The following is a 16069-nucleotide window of genomic DNA, read 5'->3' as shown; positions in this document are numbered from 1 at the left end:
TGTATGTATGTATGTATGTATGTATGTATGTACGTAGGTATGTATGTATGTATGTATGTATGTATGTACTGTATGTACTGTATGTATGTATGTATGTACGTAGGTATGTATGTATGTATGTATGTATGTATGTATGTATGTAGGTATGTAGGTATGTATGTATGTATGTATGTATGTATGTATGTATGTACTGTATGTACTGTATGTATGTATGTATGTACGTAGGTATGTATGTATGTATGTATGTATGTACTGTATGTATGTATGTATGTATGTATGTATGTATGTATGTATGTATGTATGTACTGTATGTACTGTATGTATGTATGTATGTACGTAGGTATGTATGTATGTATGTATGTATGTATGTACTGTATGTATGTATGTATGTACGTAGTTATGTACTGTATGTATGTATGTATGTATGTATGTACTGTATGTATGTATTTTTAATGTGTCATTTTAAATGATTTTAATTGATTAAAAGCCCAGTGTTTAAAGCTAGTTATGCGTAACTGCTACCTGTTCATCATCATTAGTTTGGGGGTGAGTGTGTAGTGACCTGTCCTCGACTCAGTCCCAGCTACCCCCCTACCCACTTCTCACTGATGCTGGTGGGTTGATGGCTAAGATCCAGGCCGTTAGGGAGATGAGCCTCCGCTTCATCAGCCCTCTCCAGGGGACACAGAATGGGAGGGGCAGAGACATGTGAAAGAAACAATATTCATGGGCTGATAAACGAAATTGGGCTTATGAGTGCAACAGGTTTCTCTACGGTGGGAAAACATCAGCTTTTCAAGACCCTGTATAATTTTGTTACATTACTGTATATCACACATCATTACATAAAAATTTTCATGTTTTGGGGGTATGGGTGTAAAATAGTTAGCGATTTTTTGAAACAGTTTACCATAACGTTCAAACATCCGAGCCTCCGCATGGACTGGTATAATGAAAAACAGGACAGAGACAAAGTGTGCATCACAATTTATTCATTAATTTGTTGAAAAATTATATAAAAATCTTTATACCAAAGTGCCATTAAGATCTCAATTCTGATTGGTTTATAAGTCAAAGGAAGTTGATTCATTTTCTGTGACAGCAATTCTGACATTAATTCCAGCTGTGATTCAAATCCCATGTTTATATTATATTAATGTTCTTGTTCTAATACATCAGACAATAATAGATTTTTTTTTAGTATAATAGTAATAATAGTATAATCTAGCTACAGGGGTTGCAAGCCAGTGGCTTCTGTGCTGGTCCCAAGCAGGGATATATAGAAAGGGTCGCGTCAGGAAGGGCATCTGGTGTTAAATGTGAGAAAATTAAACATGCAAATCATCAGTGGAAATTCCATACCGGATCAGTCAAGGCCCGGGTTATCAACAACCGCCAGCAGCACTTTTGATGGCAGGATTGTTGGTCGAGGAAGGAGACGAGGGAGAAGGGTTCGTAGACAGAGAAACAAGAGGAAAGGCAAGAGTATAGGTCTGAGAATAGGGACTCTTATTGTTGGTACAATGACAGGGAAAGGTAGAGAGCTGGCAGACATGATGAAGAAAAGGAAGGTACTTTAGATATACTGTGTGTGGAGAAGACCAGGTGGAAGGGGAGCAAAGTATGTAGTACTGGAGGGGGATACAAACTGTTTATTATGGTGTGGATTGGGGTAGGAGTGATCCTGAAGGATGAGTTTGTGAGGAATGTTTAGGGGTGAAAAAGGGTAATCAGTTTGAAGTTGCAATTTGAAGGGGTAATGCTGAATGTCATCAGTGGTTATGCTCCACAAGTATGCTAAGAGCTAGAAGAGAAGAAGAAATTCTGGAGAGAGTTAGATGGGGTGATAGAGAGTATTCACAGATGGAAGAAGACTTCAACGGGCATGTTGATGAGGGGAACAGAGGTGATGAGGAGGTGATTGACAGGTTTGGTGTTAGGAACCTAGAAGGACAGATAGTGGTGGCCTTTGCTAAGTGGATGGAAATTTCTCTAGTTAACACTTTTTTCCATAAGAGAGAGAAGAGAGGAACATGAACCTGAGACAGGCATTGGATGGTCAGGAAGAGCTTCCAGATGACTGGGAAACTACAGCAGATGTAATCCGGGGGACAGATAGGAGGGTGCTAGGTGTGTCATCTGGAAGGTGAAAAGAAGATAAGGAAACACAGTGGTGGAACAAGAGAGTAAAGGACAGAATTCAGAGAAAGAGGCCAACTAAAATGAAGTGGGACAAAAAAATTACCAAAGTAAATAGACAGGGCAGGGGACATGACAAAGGACAAACAGAAAGCATACGATGAGTTGTATGCCAGGTTAGACACAAAGGAAGGTGAGAAGAACTTGTACAGTTAGCGAGACAGAGAGATAGAGATGGGAAGGATGTATAACAGATAAGGAAGTCGCTGAGGTAAATCAAGAGTGGAAAGGCTGTTGGTCCAGATGACATACCTGTGGGGGGTGTTTTGGGGACAAGATCAGAGAGACTAGATTGAGATGGTTTGGACATGTACAGAAGAGGGAGATGCTTATATTGGTAGAAGGATTTTAAAAACAGAGCTGCCAGGTAAGAGGTCAAGAGGAAGGACAAATAGGAGATATAAACATTAGATATAAGGAGATATTAGGTGGAAACAGATGATTCGCTGTGGTGACCCCTAAAGAGAAAAGCTGAAAGTAGAAGCAGTAATAATAGTATATTGTTACTATAGTAACAGCTCATTCACATGGTCGTAACTTAAAGCTTTGCAACAATCAGTAGGTTTTCTGCTACAGGATATGCTTTGCTTTTTCAAATTTTTGTTAACTTGACAAATTGCTTTATTTTGTATTCATAACATAAAAGAGGCTGTTAGAGAAATGTCTGTTTATTGCTGCTGTAATATAAGTGGAACTAACCTGGTTTACAGATGTTCCACAGCATTTAATGCATTTAACTCTAATAGCATAAAAATTAATGACATGCTGTTATTTGAATAATGAAATGTAACCATAACGAAATGAAAATATAAATGGAATAAAATGATCAATACTTTAAACGATCAACAACAAAACCAACCCTTTCTTCAAGCCTGATGGACAGTAGCTTAAGCTCAGTCTCGTCTAAGCACAGTGAACCTTATCTGAACCTTATCACTGAGGCGACACCTGAGGAAACAAGAGGGTGTCGGTCAGAGCTTGTGTAGTAGAGCTAGACAACAGTACATAATGGCAGGGTGTAAACGTGCCATTGTTGCATTTGTGAACACAAACATAATATTAATTCATATACAAACACCTCTACCAACGAGCAATAAACAACTCACCGATCCAGCAGAGTTCCAGGATAAAACAGAATTTCCTGCACATTTATACTTTTTAAAATAATTTTTTTTTATAAATTTAAATTTTTTTTTCTTGCCCAGAAATGGCTCATCCAATACTCAAACCTACAACATCTGAAGTGCTGAAAAGGACGATGTCTCCTTTTGTTTTTTATTCATAGGGTGGTTTGATTACAATGAATAGCTTGTGTGTCTTGTTTTGATGTTTGTGCTTAGCCTGTGATTAACTCGCTGATTAGGAGGACATGTTTTATGGTGGCAAATAATCCAGGCACTAAGCGGAATTAATTAGGTTTGATTTCTTCTGTATGTGACCTCAGGGACCATGATTCTGAGATGACAAATTTGTTCCTTTCTTTTTATTTATACTGCTTTTTAATATATTGTTTTAGAGATATATTTTAGAATTACAGATGTTTTAATTGTGGAACTTTAATCCAAAGGTTCAGAGGAACCCCAAGACAATAAAGAAAGAGATAGGGCAGATGGTACCACTATTGAGAGAAACTTACATCACAATTACCTGGACTGTCTTAAGGAAGAGGCCTACTCTAAAACTAGCATAAATAACCCAGACTGTAGATTTACAACCAGGATGAGGTCCTAAACTCTTAGAGGAGTATTCTCTGGTGTGATTATACTAACGCTGTTTGGCAAAATGATCAGCACTATGTTCAGAGGAGACAGGGCGAGGCATTTAATCCAAAGAACACAATGCCAGCCGTGAAGGTGTTTTGCTGGAAAAGCGACTGGAAAAAATGTATAAAATAGACGACAAATCGAGGAAGTAGGATTACTTGGAAATATTGAACTAAAGCCAAAAGACAACAGCTGTAAATTTTTTATTTGGTCACAGCTGTGTCTACCAGCAGGATAAGTAGATGTCCTATGCTTATGTCAAAATTTATAACAAAATGATATAGACACAAGGGAGTATTAATTAATTATTCATTTGTCTATCTAAGTAATAAGGACACTGGTGGAGACGTCCCAATACGGTTCATAAGTGCTAATTAGAATCGATGAGTTTTGGCTGGACTGCAAATCGTTACTTTCCACCCCACCATTAAATGTAAGAGCGCCACAACGTGCCTAGTGGCCAAAAATATATTACATCCGTAGTGGTTTAGCGCTACCATTGAGATTGAACGGAAAACGGTTTAGGGAGTTTAGATCCTTGGCGAATGTAGTGGTAAATAAGTGGATTATTTTTCTCATAATCCGTGTAAAGTAGTTTATAGTGTAGTGTAAGTTTATTATGATGCAACAGTGCCACTAAGTGTCTAAACAAATAAGTGCAGTTTATGTGCGCATTGGTGGTTCAGTGGTAGAATTCTCGCCTGCCACGCGGGAGGCCCGGGTTCGATTCCCGGCCAATGCAACCCATACTTTTTGATGCAACCCTAATATTTTATATACGCTTTCTATATATATTTCTAAACCACAATAGTTGTGTCAAAAATATTTTACATCAATAGTGCTTTAGTGCTACTGTGAAGTATGAATGTAAAACAGTGTGGTAGTTTACCTTAAAAAAAATCCCAGAGAGACAATGGTTCGATTCGAGGTGAATCTTTTCCAATTTATAGCTTCTCGTTAGTACTTTTGATTTCGCAGATTATCGCACAAGTAGGTAGGACGATGTGATTGTCCTTTAGTACAAATTTCACTTTGACTATGGTTCAATTTACAAATTTACAAATAAACCATAGGTAGATTAGTAACAATGATATGTATACTCTATTTAATCCGTAGGCACGTCTGCTCCTCGTTAGTATACGCGGGAGACCGGGGTTCGATTCCCCGATGTGGAGGACTACAATTTTAGTGTTAATACATGTGCCTGGAAACTAGAATCGGTGAGATTTGTGTGAAATGCAAAAGGTAAGATTCGGTCGCAATGTTAGAGCGCCGAAAATGCATTGTCTAATGTGTCATTGGCCAACAAATGGGTGGTGCATTGGTAGGGTTCTTGCCAGCCAGAGGTCATGGTTCGATTCCTGCTCAATGCATGTTTAATATTTTATTGACGATTTTTTATGCGAAGACCCTACAACCAAACACCATATATACAAATTGCCGAATAACACAATACTGTTTAATTATCCATGATTCAGGAAGTGATATAACTCTAATCAGGATTTCAATACACTAAAATTTACTAAAGGATCACAAAGCAATTTAAAGTAAAATTCTTCCACCAGCAAATACTTGACAGCATACTAAATAAAATATATAAATGTGTGTGCTTATTTAAAGTACACACAGAGTGTAAAGAGATGGGGCAGATACTTTTCTTGATCAAAGATTTTTGCTCAGAGCCACAAATATAAAAAAAAATACTCAATACTCAAATTTCAAAAGTGATGAAACAGCGCCACTAAGTGTCTAAACAAAACATTACAACTTTCGTTCGCATTGGTGGTTCAGTGGTAGAATTCTCGCCTGCCACGCGGGAGGCCCGGGTTCGATTCCCGGCCAATGCAACCTGTATCTTTTGATGCAATCCTTATATTTTATACACGTTTACTATATATATTTCTAAACCACTATAATTGTGGCAAAATATTTTACATCAATAGTGCTTTAGTGCTACTATAAAGTTGAAAAAGGAAGAATGTTGTAGGAATTCATACAGAACCTGAGATAGGCATTGGTGATCAGGAAGAGCTTCCAGATGACTGGGAAACTAAGCAGAAGTTGAAGTATTTGCAGTAAATCGTCCAGTGCGACAGGAAGTGTGAAAATTAGGAGAAGAGGTGAGTGCAAGCAGGCTGGAGTGGGTTGAGACAAGTGTCAGGAGTGTTGTGAGACAGAAGAGTGTCAGCAAAAATCAAAGGAAAGGTGTACAAGACAGTAGTGAGTGCAGCTCTGCTGTATGGGTTAGAGACCGTAGCAGTGAGGAAAAGGACATGAGACAGAGATGGAGGTAGCATAGATGAGGATGTTGAGGTTCTCCTTAGGAGTGACGAGGATGGACAGGATTAGGAACGAGCACATCAGAGGGACAGCACAGGTTGGCTGTTTTGGGGACAAGGTCAGAAACACTAGACTGAGATGGTTTGGGCATGTACAGAGGATGGAGATGGTTATATTGGTAGAAGGATTTTAAAAATGGAGCTGACGGGTAAGAGGTCAAGAGGAAGGACAAAGAGGGTACACATGGGTGTTTTAACAAGCAGTAGTTTTTCTGCTACAGGATAGGATTTGCTTTTTCAAGTTGCTTTATTTTGTATTCATAACATAAAAGAGGCTGGTAAAGAAATGTCTGTTTATTGATGCTGTAATATAAGTGGAACTAACCTGGTTTACAGATGTTCCACAGCATTTAATGCAACTCTAATAGCATAAAAATTGCTATTATATATTATTATATACATGACATGCTGTTATATAAATGATGAAATGTAACCATAACGATATGAAAATATAAATGGAATAAAATGATCAATACTTTAAATGATCAACAGCAAAACCAACCCTTTCTTCAAGCCTGATGGACAGTACAGTAGCTTAAGCTCAGTCTCGTCACAGCGAACCTTATCGAACCTTATCACTGAGGCGACACCTGAGGAAACAAGAGGGTGTTGGTCAGAGCTTGTGTAGTAGAGCTAGACAACAGTACATAATGGCAGGGTGTAAACGTGCCATTGTTGCATTTGTGAACACAAACATAATATTAATTCATATTTAAACACCTCTAACAACAAGCAATAAACAGCTCACTGATCCAGCAGAGTCCAAGATACAACAGAATTTCCATAAATTCAATTCAATTCAATTCAATTCAAGTTTTATTTGTATAGTGCTTTTTACAATAGACATTGTCTCAAAGTAGCTTTACAGAACATAAACATAGAGCAGAAGGTAAACATAATTAATGATAAAGGAAATAACGAATAATAAAAGAAATAAGAATTTACAGAATAAAAATTCTAGGTTATTATTAGATGTATATAGTTCACAATGTGTATGTATTTATTCCCCTGTGAGCAAGTCTGAGGTGACTCAGGCAGCAGTGGCAAGGAAAAACTCCCTTAAATTGGTAAAGGAAGAAACCTTGAGAGGAACCGGACTCAAGGGGGAACCCATCCTCATATGGGTGACACTGGGGGTGTGGTTGTAATACACAGTCATATAAATGTTGTATTGGTGTAAGGATCAAGGACTTCAGATCTCCATAGTATCACAGAGTCTAACTGGAGATGTCTCAGGATTCTTAGAGTCCGCCTCGGCTCAGTGGACGTCCAAAGGCTTCGTCCCACAGAGGACGTTGGGAGCTGGTACAATGTCTGGATGCCTCGGGATGGGTACAAAGAGAGAAGCAGTGGAAAGGGATTAACATATCTGCTGTTCATAAAAATGTGCCGGTCTGATGTACTGATGTACTGATGCATGATATTATAGGATGTATTACGTGTACGCCTGACTAAAGAGATGAGTTTTTAATCTACATTTAAACTGGGAAAGTGTGTCTGAGCCCCGAACACTATCAGGAAGACAATTCCAAAGTTTGGGAGCTAAATACGAAAACGCTCTACCACCTTTAGTAAACTTAGATATTCTAGGAACTACCAAAAGTCCTGAGTTTTGTGATCTCAGAGAGCGTGAAGGATTGTAACGTGTTAGAAGACTATTTAGATACATGGGAGCTAAACCATTAAGAGCCTTGTACGTAAGTAGCAGCAGTTTGTAGTCAATTCTAAACTTAACAGGTAGCCAGTGCAGAGATGATAAAATTGGGGTTATATGGTCATACTTTCTTGTCCTAGTGAGAACTCTGGCAGCTGCATTTTGGACTAACTGTAACCTATTTATTAAAGATGCAGGACAACCACCTAGTAATGCATTACAATAGTCCAGTATAGAGGTCATGAATGCATGAACTAGCTTCTCAGCATCAGATACAGACAGGATGTTTCTCAGCTTGGCAATATTTCTAAGGTGGAAGAAGGCTGTTTTGGTAGTATGGGCGATATGATTTTTAAAAGACAAGTTACTGTCTAATATAACACCGAGGTCTTTCACTGTCGAGCTACTAGTAACAGTACATCCATCTAAATGGAAGCTAAGTTGTGAGAGTTTCTGTGCACTGGTTTTTGGACCTATGAGTAGTATTTCTGTCTTATCGGAGTTTAACAATAGAAAGTTGCAGCTCATCCAGTCTTTTATCTCTCTAAGGCATTGAGTTAATTTGGACACTGTGGCTATTTCATCTGGTTTTGATGAGATATATAACTGTGTGTCATCAGCATAACAATGGAAACTAATCCCATGTCTTCTAATAATGTTCCCTGATGGAAGCATGTATATAGAGAAAAGCAGAGGTCCTAGAACTGATCCTTGAGGGACCCCATAATTAACTGGTAATAAAACTGGAGGATTCACCATTTAATTCTACAAAATGGTATCGCTCTGACAGGTAGGATCTAAACCAGCTTAAAGCCTGTCCATGAATACCTGTGTAATTTTGTAAGCGATCTAGAAGAATGTTGTGGTCTATAGTGTCAAATGCAGCACTAAGGTCAAGTAGAACTAATAGTGACATTTGTAACTTTAACAAGTGCAGTTTCTGTGCTATGATGGGGCCTGAAACCTGACTGAAACTCTTCAAGGATGTTGCTCTCCTGTAAGAAGGAGCTCAGTTGAACAGACACAACCTTTTCAAGTATTTTAGACATAAACGGAAGGTGTGAGATAGGTCTGTAATTTGCTAGTTCATTTGGATCTAAGTTAGGTTTTTTGATGAGTGGCCTAATAACTGCCAACTTAAAAGACTTCGGGACGTAACCTAAAGATAACGAGGAGTTAATGATATTAAGAAGAGGCTCACCAGCTTTATGTAACACTTCTTTCAGTAGTTTAGTTGGGATGGGGTCTAGTGAACATGTTGTTGATTTAGCTGTAGTAATAAGTTTATCTAACTCTTCCTGTCCTGTACTTGTGAAGCTGTGTAAAGCCTTAGGTGAGATTGTGTCACTGGTTGCTCTCATATGTTGAGCGTCACCTATTTTATTCCTGATACTTTCGATTTTATCAGTGAAGAATCTCATAACGTCCTCACTACTGAAATGTGATGGAATAGTGTGTTCAGATTTCTGATTTTTTGTTAAACTAGCCACTGTGCTAAATAAAAACCTGGGATTGTTCTGGTTATTTTCTATGAGTTTGCTCAGGTGCTCAGCCCTAGCAGCTTTTAGAGCCTGAGAGTCTGGGTAAATAACCCAGACTGAAGATTTACAACCAGGATGAGGCCTTAAAGTATTCTCTGGTGTGATTATACTAAAGATGTTAGGCAAAATGATCAGCACTATGTTCAGAGGAAACAGGGTGAGGCATTTAATCCAAAGAACACAATGCCAGCTGTGAAGCATGGTGGTGGCAGCATCATTTTGTAAAGGTGTTTTGCTGGAAAAGGTACTGGAAATGTATCTGCAGGTTTATCACATACTTTTCTTGATCAACCGTTTCTGCGCAGAGCCAAGCAAAAAAAAAAAAAAAAAAAGATTCATATTTCAAAAGTGATGAAACAGCGCCACTAAGTGTCTAAACAAAACAGCGGCATTCTCGCGGGAGGCCACACGGGAGACCCGGGTTCGATTCCCGGCCAATGTAAACTGTACCTTTTGATGCAAACTTAATATTGTAGAGATGCTTCGATGCATTTGTGTGAAATGCAAACGTTAAGCCTCAGTCGCATTGGAAGAGCGCCACAAAGCGTTAGTGTTCGAAAATATATTGTATCTGTTTGTGGTTTTAGCTTAACTCCCCCAGACGTTTTTCATTGATCTAAAATAATTATTTCCTGTTATGACTGAACACAGATTGTAGCTGTTGATACAAATATCGAAAATGATGAAACAGCGTCAACAAATGGGTGGTGCATTGGTAGAGTTCTTGCCTGCCAGAGGTCCTGGTTCGATTCCTGCTCAATGCATGTCTAATATTTTATTGACGATTTATAGACTTTTTTTTATGCGAAGACCCTACAACCAACACAATACTGTTTAATTATCCATGATTCAGGAAGTGATATAACTCTAATCAATTAAATTAATTATTTTTTATTTAATCTAATCTAATTACAAAAGGATCACAAAGCAATTTAAAGTAAAATACTTCCACCAGCAAATACTTAACTTAGCATACTAAATAAAATATATAAATGCGTGGGTACTTATTTAAAGTACACACAGAACGTTTAGTACACAAAAAATACCAGACATACACAGAATTCACCACAGTGCGGGTGGGTATTATACAAAGTAGTATGCAAAGATGGTCGTGCACATGAACTGACATTCTTATCCAAAACAGCTGACTACAATAATCTCGAGTTTCAAGTAATATTCACAACAAAAAAAAATGGCTCGGTTTTTATTGAATTCACTCCTTTATCATTTCATGGCACGTGTGTAAGAAGCAACTCTATAGAGGCGCTACGCCCTTCGGAGGCGTGCCCTACGCGCTTCGTGGGCTATTGTGATTGGTTCGCTGGTCGTCTCAGCAGCCAATGAAAGACAGACATCTGTTCATCCACGCTCCTCCGAAATCAGCGATAAACCTCACAAGACCTGGCTGAAGCGGTCAAAGCGCTGGACGGGGAAGAGCTGGGAAGGAAGACCGGTACCGCTCGACGATCAATTTAACCATAAATGAAAATGCAGAACTTTAAGTTGTTAACGATATTTTCAACGGTACTGTTGGCGTTTTCAGCCGACGCAGCTGTTTACTTTAAAGAGCAATTCCTCGACGGTGGTAAGTTAAATTAGTGCTAGCAGGATGCTAACAAACAAGGAACTTAGCTTAATTAGCAACTAGCATGAATAGACTTGTATATTAACTGTAAATTGTTTTTTTGTTTTTTTTTATAGCAGTTTGCTCATTTTACTTTTTTTTCTGTGTGATATTCTCTTAATATATTTAATCTTACATGGTTTACAAGCACACTCCTGATACTATGGATAACAAATAGGGGCATAATGCATTATAATTGTTGTTACTATTATTATTATTATTATTATTATTATTATTATTATTATTATTATTATAGTCGTGTGCTGGTTCCCTTTCAAACCTTTCACACATTTTAGATCTCAAAGAGCTGAAAGTAACAAGCGAAAGATTAGGATTAGAATCGAAAGTAAAACGTTTTAGTTTGATGCATTGTGTGGTTTTTGCCAAGCAGGAAACGTCTTAGGTGTTCTTTTTTTTTTTTTTTTTACCATCAAACACATGATGATCTCAGAATGTTACATTTCCTGAAAATGACAGGAATGTCGTGTGATTTTGGTGCAACCCCGAATCCATTCATCTGTCTCTTCCCCATATAGACTTTTTCTATTTTGTATTATTTTTTTTTATACCTTTTATCGACCTGCTTACATTTTTAATGCTTAATATTCTAGTAATATGTAGTTCGATTAATCAAAAGATGGGGCATGTTGATTGGTCACAAGGGCTTGTTTGAAAGTTGTGGGCATGCGGTTTATTGCAAAATTAACTATCTCAATAATAGTCAAAAGGCTTTTTGTAGAGCACAACTTTTTTTTTTCCCCCATTCCAAACACTGAACCAGTGGGTGGGTCTGCAATTTGAATTTTGTGTATAAGCCACAGGTAACCGTGACACTATGTAAATGAAACATTCCCGAAGCCAGATACATTTTTAACTTGTTAAGCGATATATAAAAGATTTTCTTTCCATCGCACCCAGACAAATACGAAAGGTTTAAAGCCTCTTTATAGCCCTCGCCTGCTATTGACTGATTTTCCATTCTGATGTTGCAGACGCTTGGAAGAGTCGGTGGGTGAACTCTGAGCACAAATCTGACTACGGAGAGTTTAAACTTACTGCTGGTAACTTCTACGGCGATGCAGACAAAGACAAAGGTAAAGTCAGACATTTGTGAATATGGACACTGAAATACAGTAGACTAAAGTCTGTCACTTTGTACTTAAAATGAAGACTCTGGTCTTATTCATGCATGTTTTGTTTTTGTTTTGTTAAGGTTTGCAAACCAGCCAGGATGCCAGATTCTACGCTACCTCTGCACGCTTTGAGCCTTTCAGCAATGAGGGCAAAAGCCTGGTGATCCAGTTCACCATCAAGCACGAACAGAAAATTGATTGCGGCGGCGGTTATGTCAAAGTCTTCCCCGCTGACCTCAACCAGGCTGACATGCACGGAGACTCGCAATACTACATCATGTTCGGTGGGTCTCAATTTGACTTCCTCCTTGTTTTTGTTATTTGTTGTGTTATTGGTGTTATTGATTAATTGGTGTTATTGATTAATTAGGAAATCAATTATGCTTTTAATGATCCCAACAGGTCCAGATATCTGTGGTTACAGCACAAAAAAAGTCCACGTCATCTTTAACTACAAAGGCAAGAACCACCTCATCAAGAAAGATATCAAGTGTAAAGTAAGTGATTGTTCTGTTTAATTATTTTGTTGTTTTGCTGTCAGTTTGTTAGTCCATTATTGGTGTTGTAAACACTGTCGTCATTTCTTTTTGCCAGGACGACGAGCTGACCCACCTCTACACACTGATCCTGAACCCGGATCAGACCTACGAGGTGAAGATCGACAACGAGAAGGTGGAGTCCGGCTCCCTGGAGGAGGACTGGGATATTTTGCCTCCTAAGAAGATCAAGGACCCAGAAGCCAAGAAGCCAGAGGACTGGGATGACCGTGCCAAGATTGATGATGAGACAGACACCAAGCCAGAGGTCTGTATCATCTGGCACTGCATTCAATTCTTTTAGCTAACCACACTTTCCTGGCCGATCATTTTGATTAACCAGTGACAGGATCAGTACTCTTTAAATTGTAGGTAAAGCAGGATTTCCCCCGACTGTAGCATGTTTAAGACTGAGTAGCTGCTGTTAATGCACCATGTGTAATTTCCTTAGGACTGGGACAAACCTGAGAACATTCCAGATCCTGATGCTAAGAAGCCTGAAGACTGGGATGAGGATATGGATGGCGAGTGGGAGCCTCCCATGATCCCAAACCCAGAATACAAGGTACAGACCCCTCTTGCATTGCGTGAACTTTTATTGATTCTCTCGTTTCATTTCACTTTACTATCCCTCCAATTATTCGAGGTTCACACTTGCATGCAAGAACGTGGCTGCTGAATATTTGTCCTTGCTGCAGCACCAAAAGCACCAGTAGGGGGAGTTGGATCTGTTCCAATTTCTCCTAGAAGTTTAGCCCTAATCATTAACCCACAACACATTGTACATTACCACAATAAACACACTGCCTCCTTGTCGTCTTGTTTCTGGTGGGAGAATCAGGTCTGACTTGATCCCATGGGCCATTTGTTCTGCACCAAGTGGTACTTTTTCAGTCCACAGAGTCATATGACATCTATGACTAAGTCTGGTACATAACATGTCAGTCAAAGGGCACACTGTTGAGCACAATATTCATTTGTGATTTTACTGGTTATCTTTAGAAGCTATGTATATTTACTACCATCTGGACACTACAGAATTTTTGCATTGACTGCAAACTCTCGCTGAGCTTGTAATTTATTTCGTCTCTGCAGGGAGAGTGGAAACCGAAGCAGATCGATAACCCCAACTACAAAGGAGTCTGGGTGCACCCCGAGATCGACAACCCCGAGTACAGCCCTGACTCTCTGATCTACAAGTTTGACAATGTCGGAGTTATCGGGCTGGATCTGTGGCAGGTGTGTTTCTCTACTTTGGATGCTTTTAACTATTCAATACACCATAGCCGTGAAATGGCCCCATGTTGGAAAAGAAAGCTAGCTGGCTGTGTAACAGTACACTAACATAAATACACTAAATCTTTATTGATATCAGGTCAAGTCTGGCACCATCTTCGACAACTTCCTGATCACAGATGACGTGAAAGAAGCTGAGAAGTTCGGAAAAGAAACCTGGGGCATCACTAAGGTAATTTTGTTCAGGTTCTTGTGAATATTTTTGTATCCTAGGAAAGTCTAGCAAGTGTAACATTTAATTTTTAATTTTAATAATTTTTTTTTGTGTGTGGCAGGATCCAGAGAAGAAAATGAAAGAGGAGCAAGATGAAAAGAAACGCGAAGAGGAAAAGAACAAGGATCAGGAAACGGTGGCAGAAGATGAGGAAGGAGACGATGACGACGGAGACGACGACGGCGACGATGAACCCGAGACGACAGAGGAGCCTGAAGCAGAGGGAGAAGAGGAGGATTTTCAGCATAAAGACGAATTATAAATCTGGAACTGCTTCCTCAGCACACTTCTTGTGGTACCAGGGAAACAGCTGCAGGGCATCAGGTCACAATGATGCCAATTGAAATGGGACTTTTTTTCTTTCTTTTTTTTTACAGGGAACAGAAAGCAGAGTAGCAAAGTTAAGATTATTGTTTTGTTTTTGGGTGTGTTTTTTATTTCATCTAATTTTTTGGGGAAGATGAGGTTAGGAAGCAGGTGTAGGATTTGGGGGTTGAGCTCTTTCATAAATCTTTTCCTATTTGCCTCATGAAAAAAAAAATAGATTGACAACTTTGCCCAAGAGATCAGATTCATTCTGTGGATTTTTTTATTTTTATTTGAAGTTGTAAATACTTTGAAGTTATTGGTTCATAAAAGAGGGAGATTTCTACCTGGTGAGAATGTTTCGAGAGAGCGGGAAGGTTTTGAAGATGATTATATTATACTTAAAATCCACAGAATTCAAATAGAAACTCTTTTCTACTCTAGTCCTCCTGTGACTAATTTTTATTTTATTTTTTTCCTCTTCGGCACTGATTTTTTTTTTTTTTTTTTTGTTCCACAACTTTTTCTGTCTCCAACCATGACACTGAATGTGATTCCACTCTTTCCAGCTCTATTTATTTAACAGAAAGGTCTTCTGAGTTATCTGACCCACAACACAATATTTTACATTCTGTGAAAGTAATGACCAACCTGCCCAGGACAAAATGGTCTTATGACTAAGATCATCATTATAATGTGAAGCAGAGGTTTCCAACATTGAATAAATAAGACTTTCATACCAGTAATCCTGGGTCACTGTTCAGTCAACAGTCGTGTGTCTGTGATGCCAATACTTTTAATAAAAGAATTTATTAATGACTTCAGTTTTGAGCGTCATTTATTTACTAGTATGAATTGTTGGAAGACGAGGGGTCAAGGTTTGTATTTTATTTATCTAAAAAGGTTTTGGCTTATTACTTAGTTGTTTGTTTTGAAATCTAATCTACAGAAATAAGATATTGATCCTGATCTACAGTATCTTTGTATTAAAACAGACGGGTAAAAAAAAAAAAAAGACATGGGTCTCTACGAGGAGTTATAAATGGTTAGAGAAAGTGAAACAAAGAGCACGATGCAAATGTATATGACTAAGAAGTCACAAGCATGACATACAAACTGAAAAAATGGAGACGTTTCATTGGCAGGATAATTTTCTAAAACACGTTGAAGGTTGTCCTTTGGTACGGGGTGAAGGTGAGAGCTAGACTGAGGTATAACATTGCAGTACAGTAATGATGTCAATAGAAGATACAATACAGACTAGAAATTGTTCATTATTCATTATATTCATATATATATATATATGAGAGAGAGAGATATATAGATATATATCTGTGTAAAAATATAACGTTTACTTCCAGCCCTCGACACAAGATGGAGACATTTAAAATGGAAATGAACAACTGTATATACTGTATAATTTTTTAGAAATACTTTTACATGCACAAATTACAGCCGAGCTGA

At 38.4% G+C, this 16069-nt stretch overlaps 1 protein-coding gene and 2 non-coding genes across 3 annotated transcripts; all 3 read left to right on the top strand.

The window, feature by feature from the left end:
* Nucleotides 1-4633: 4633 nt before the first annotated feature.
* Nucleotides 4634-4704, top strand: trnag-gcc. The gene has a single exon. It is a non-coding gene; the product is annotated as a tRNA-Gly (tRNA).
* Nucleotides 4705-5738: 1034 nt separating this feature from the next.
* On the top strand, nucleotides 5739-5809 carry trnag-gcc. Its single transcript has one exon. It is a non-coding gene; the product is annotated as a tRNA-Gly (tRNA).
* A 5056-nt stretch (nucleotides 5810-10865) lies between these two features.
* On the top strand, nucleotides 10866-15424 carry calr3b (calreticulin 3b). Its single transcript, XM_027150830.2, has 9 exons — nucleotides 10866-11081; nucleotides 12113-12214; nucleotides 12334-12537; nucleotides 12656-12750; nucleotides 12848-13057; nucleotides 13241-13354; nucleotides 13885-14028; nucleotides 14165-14257; nucleotides 14361-15424. Exons 1-9 carry the CDS (start codon nucleotides 10979-10981, stop codon nucleotides 14559-14561), a joined length of 1266 nt encoding a protein of 421 aa, XP_027006631.1. The 5' UTR covers nucleotides 10866-10978; the 3' UTR covers nucleotides 14562-15424.
* Nucleotides 15425-16069: the final 645 nt, after the last annotated feature.

This window comes from Tachysurus fulvidraco, chromosome 22 (assembly GCF_022655615.1).
Source record: "Tachysurus fulvidraco isolate hzauxx_2018 chromosome 22, HZAU_PFXX_2.0, whole genome shotgun sequence".
NCBI classification, from domain to species: domain Eukaryota; kingdom Metazoa; phylum Chordata; class Actinopteri; order Siluriformes; family Bagridae; genus Tachysurus; species Tachysurus fulvidraco.
Note: the sequence above shows the minus strand (reverse complement) of the source record. Positions and strands in the feature narration are given on the sequence as shown.

Excerpts from the sequence above, each read along its gene's own strand:
- calr3b (XM_027150830.2), top strand. The coding sequence starts at position 10,979 with ATGAAAATGCAGAACTTTAAGTTGTTAACGATATTTTCAACGGTACTG. Across the intron at positions 13,355-13,884 it reads TCCCAAACCCAGAATACAAG|GGAGAGTGGAAACCGAAGCA; the intron begins GTACAGACCCCT and ends TCGTCTCTGCAG. Across the intron at positions 14,258-14,360 it reads AAACCTGGGGCATCACTAAG|GATCCAGAGAAGAAAATGAA; the intron begins GTAATTTTGTTC and ends TGTGTGTGGCAG.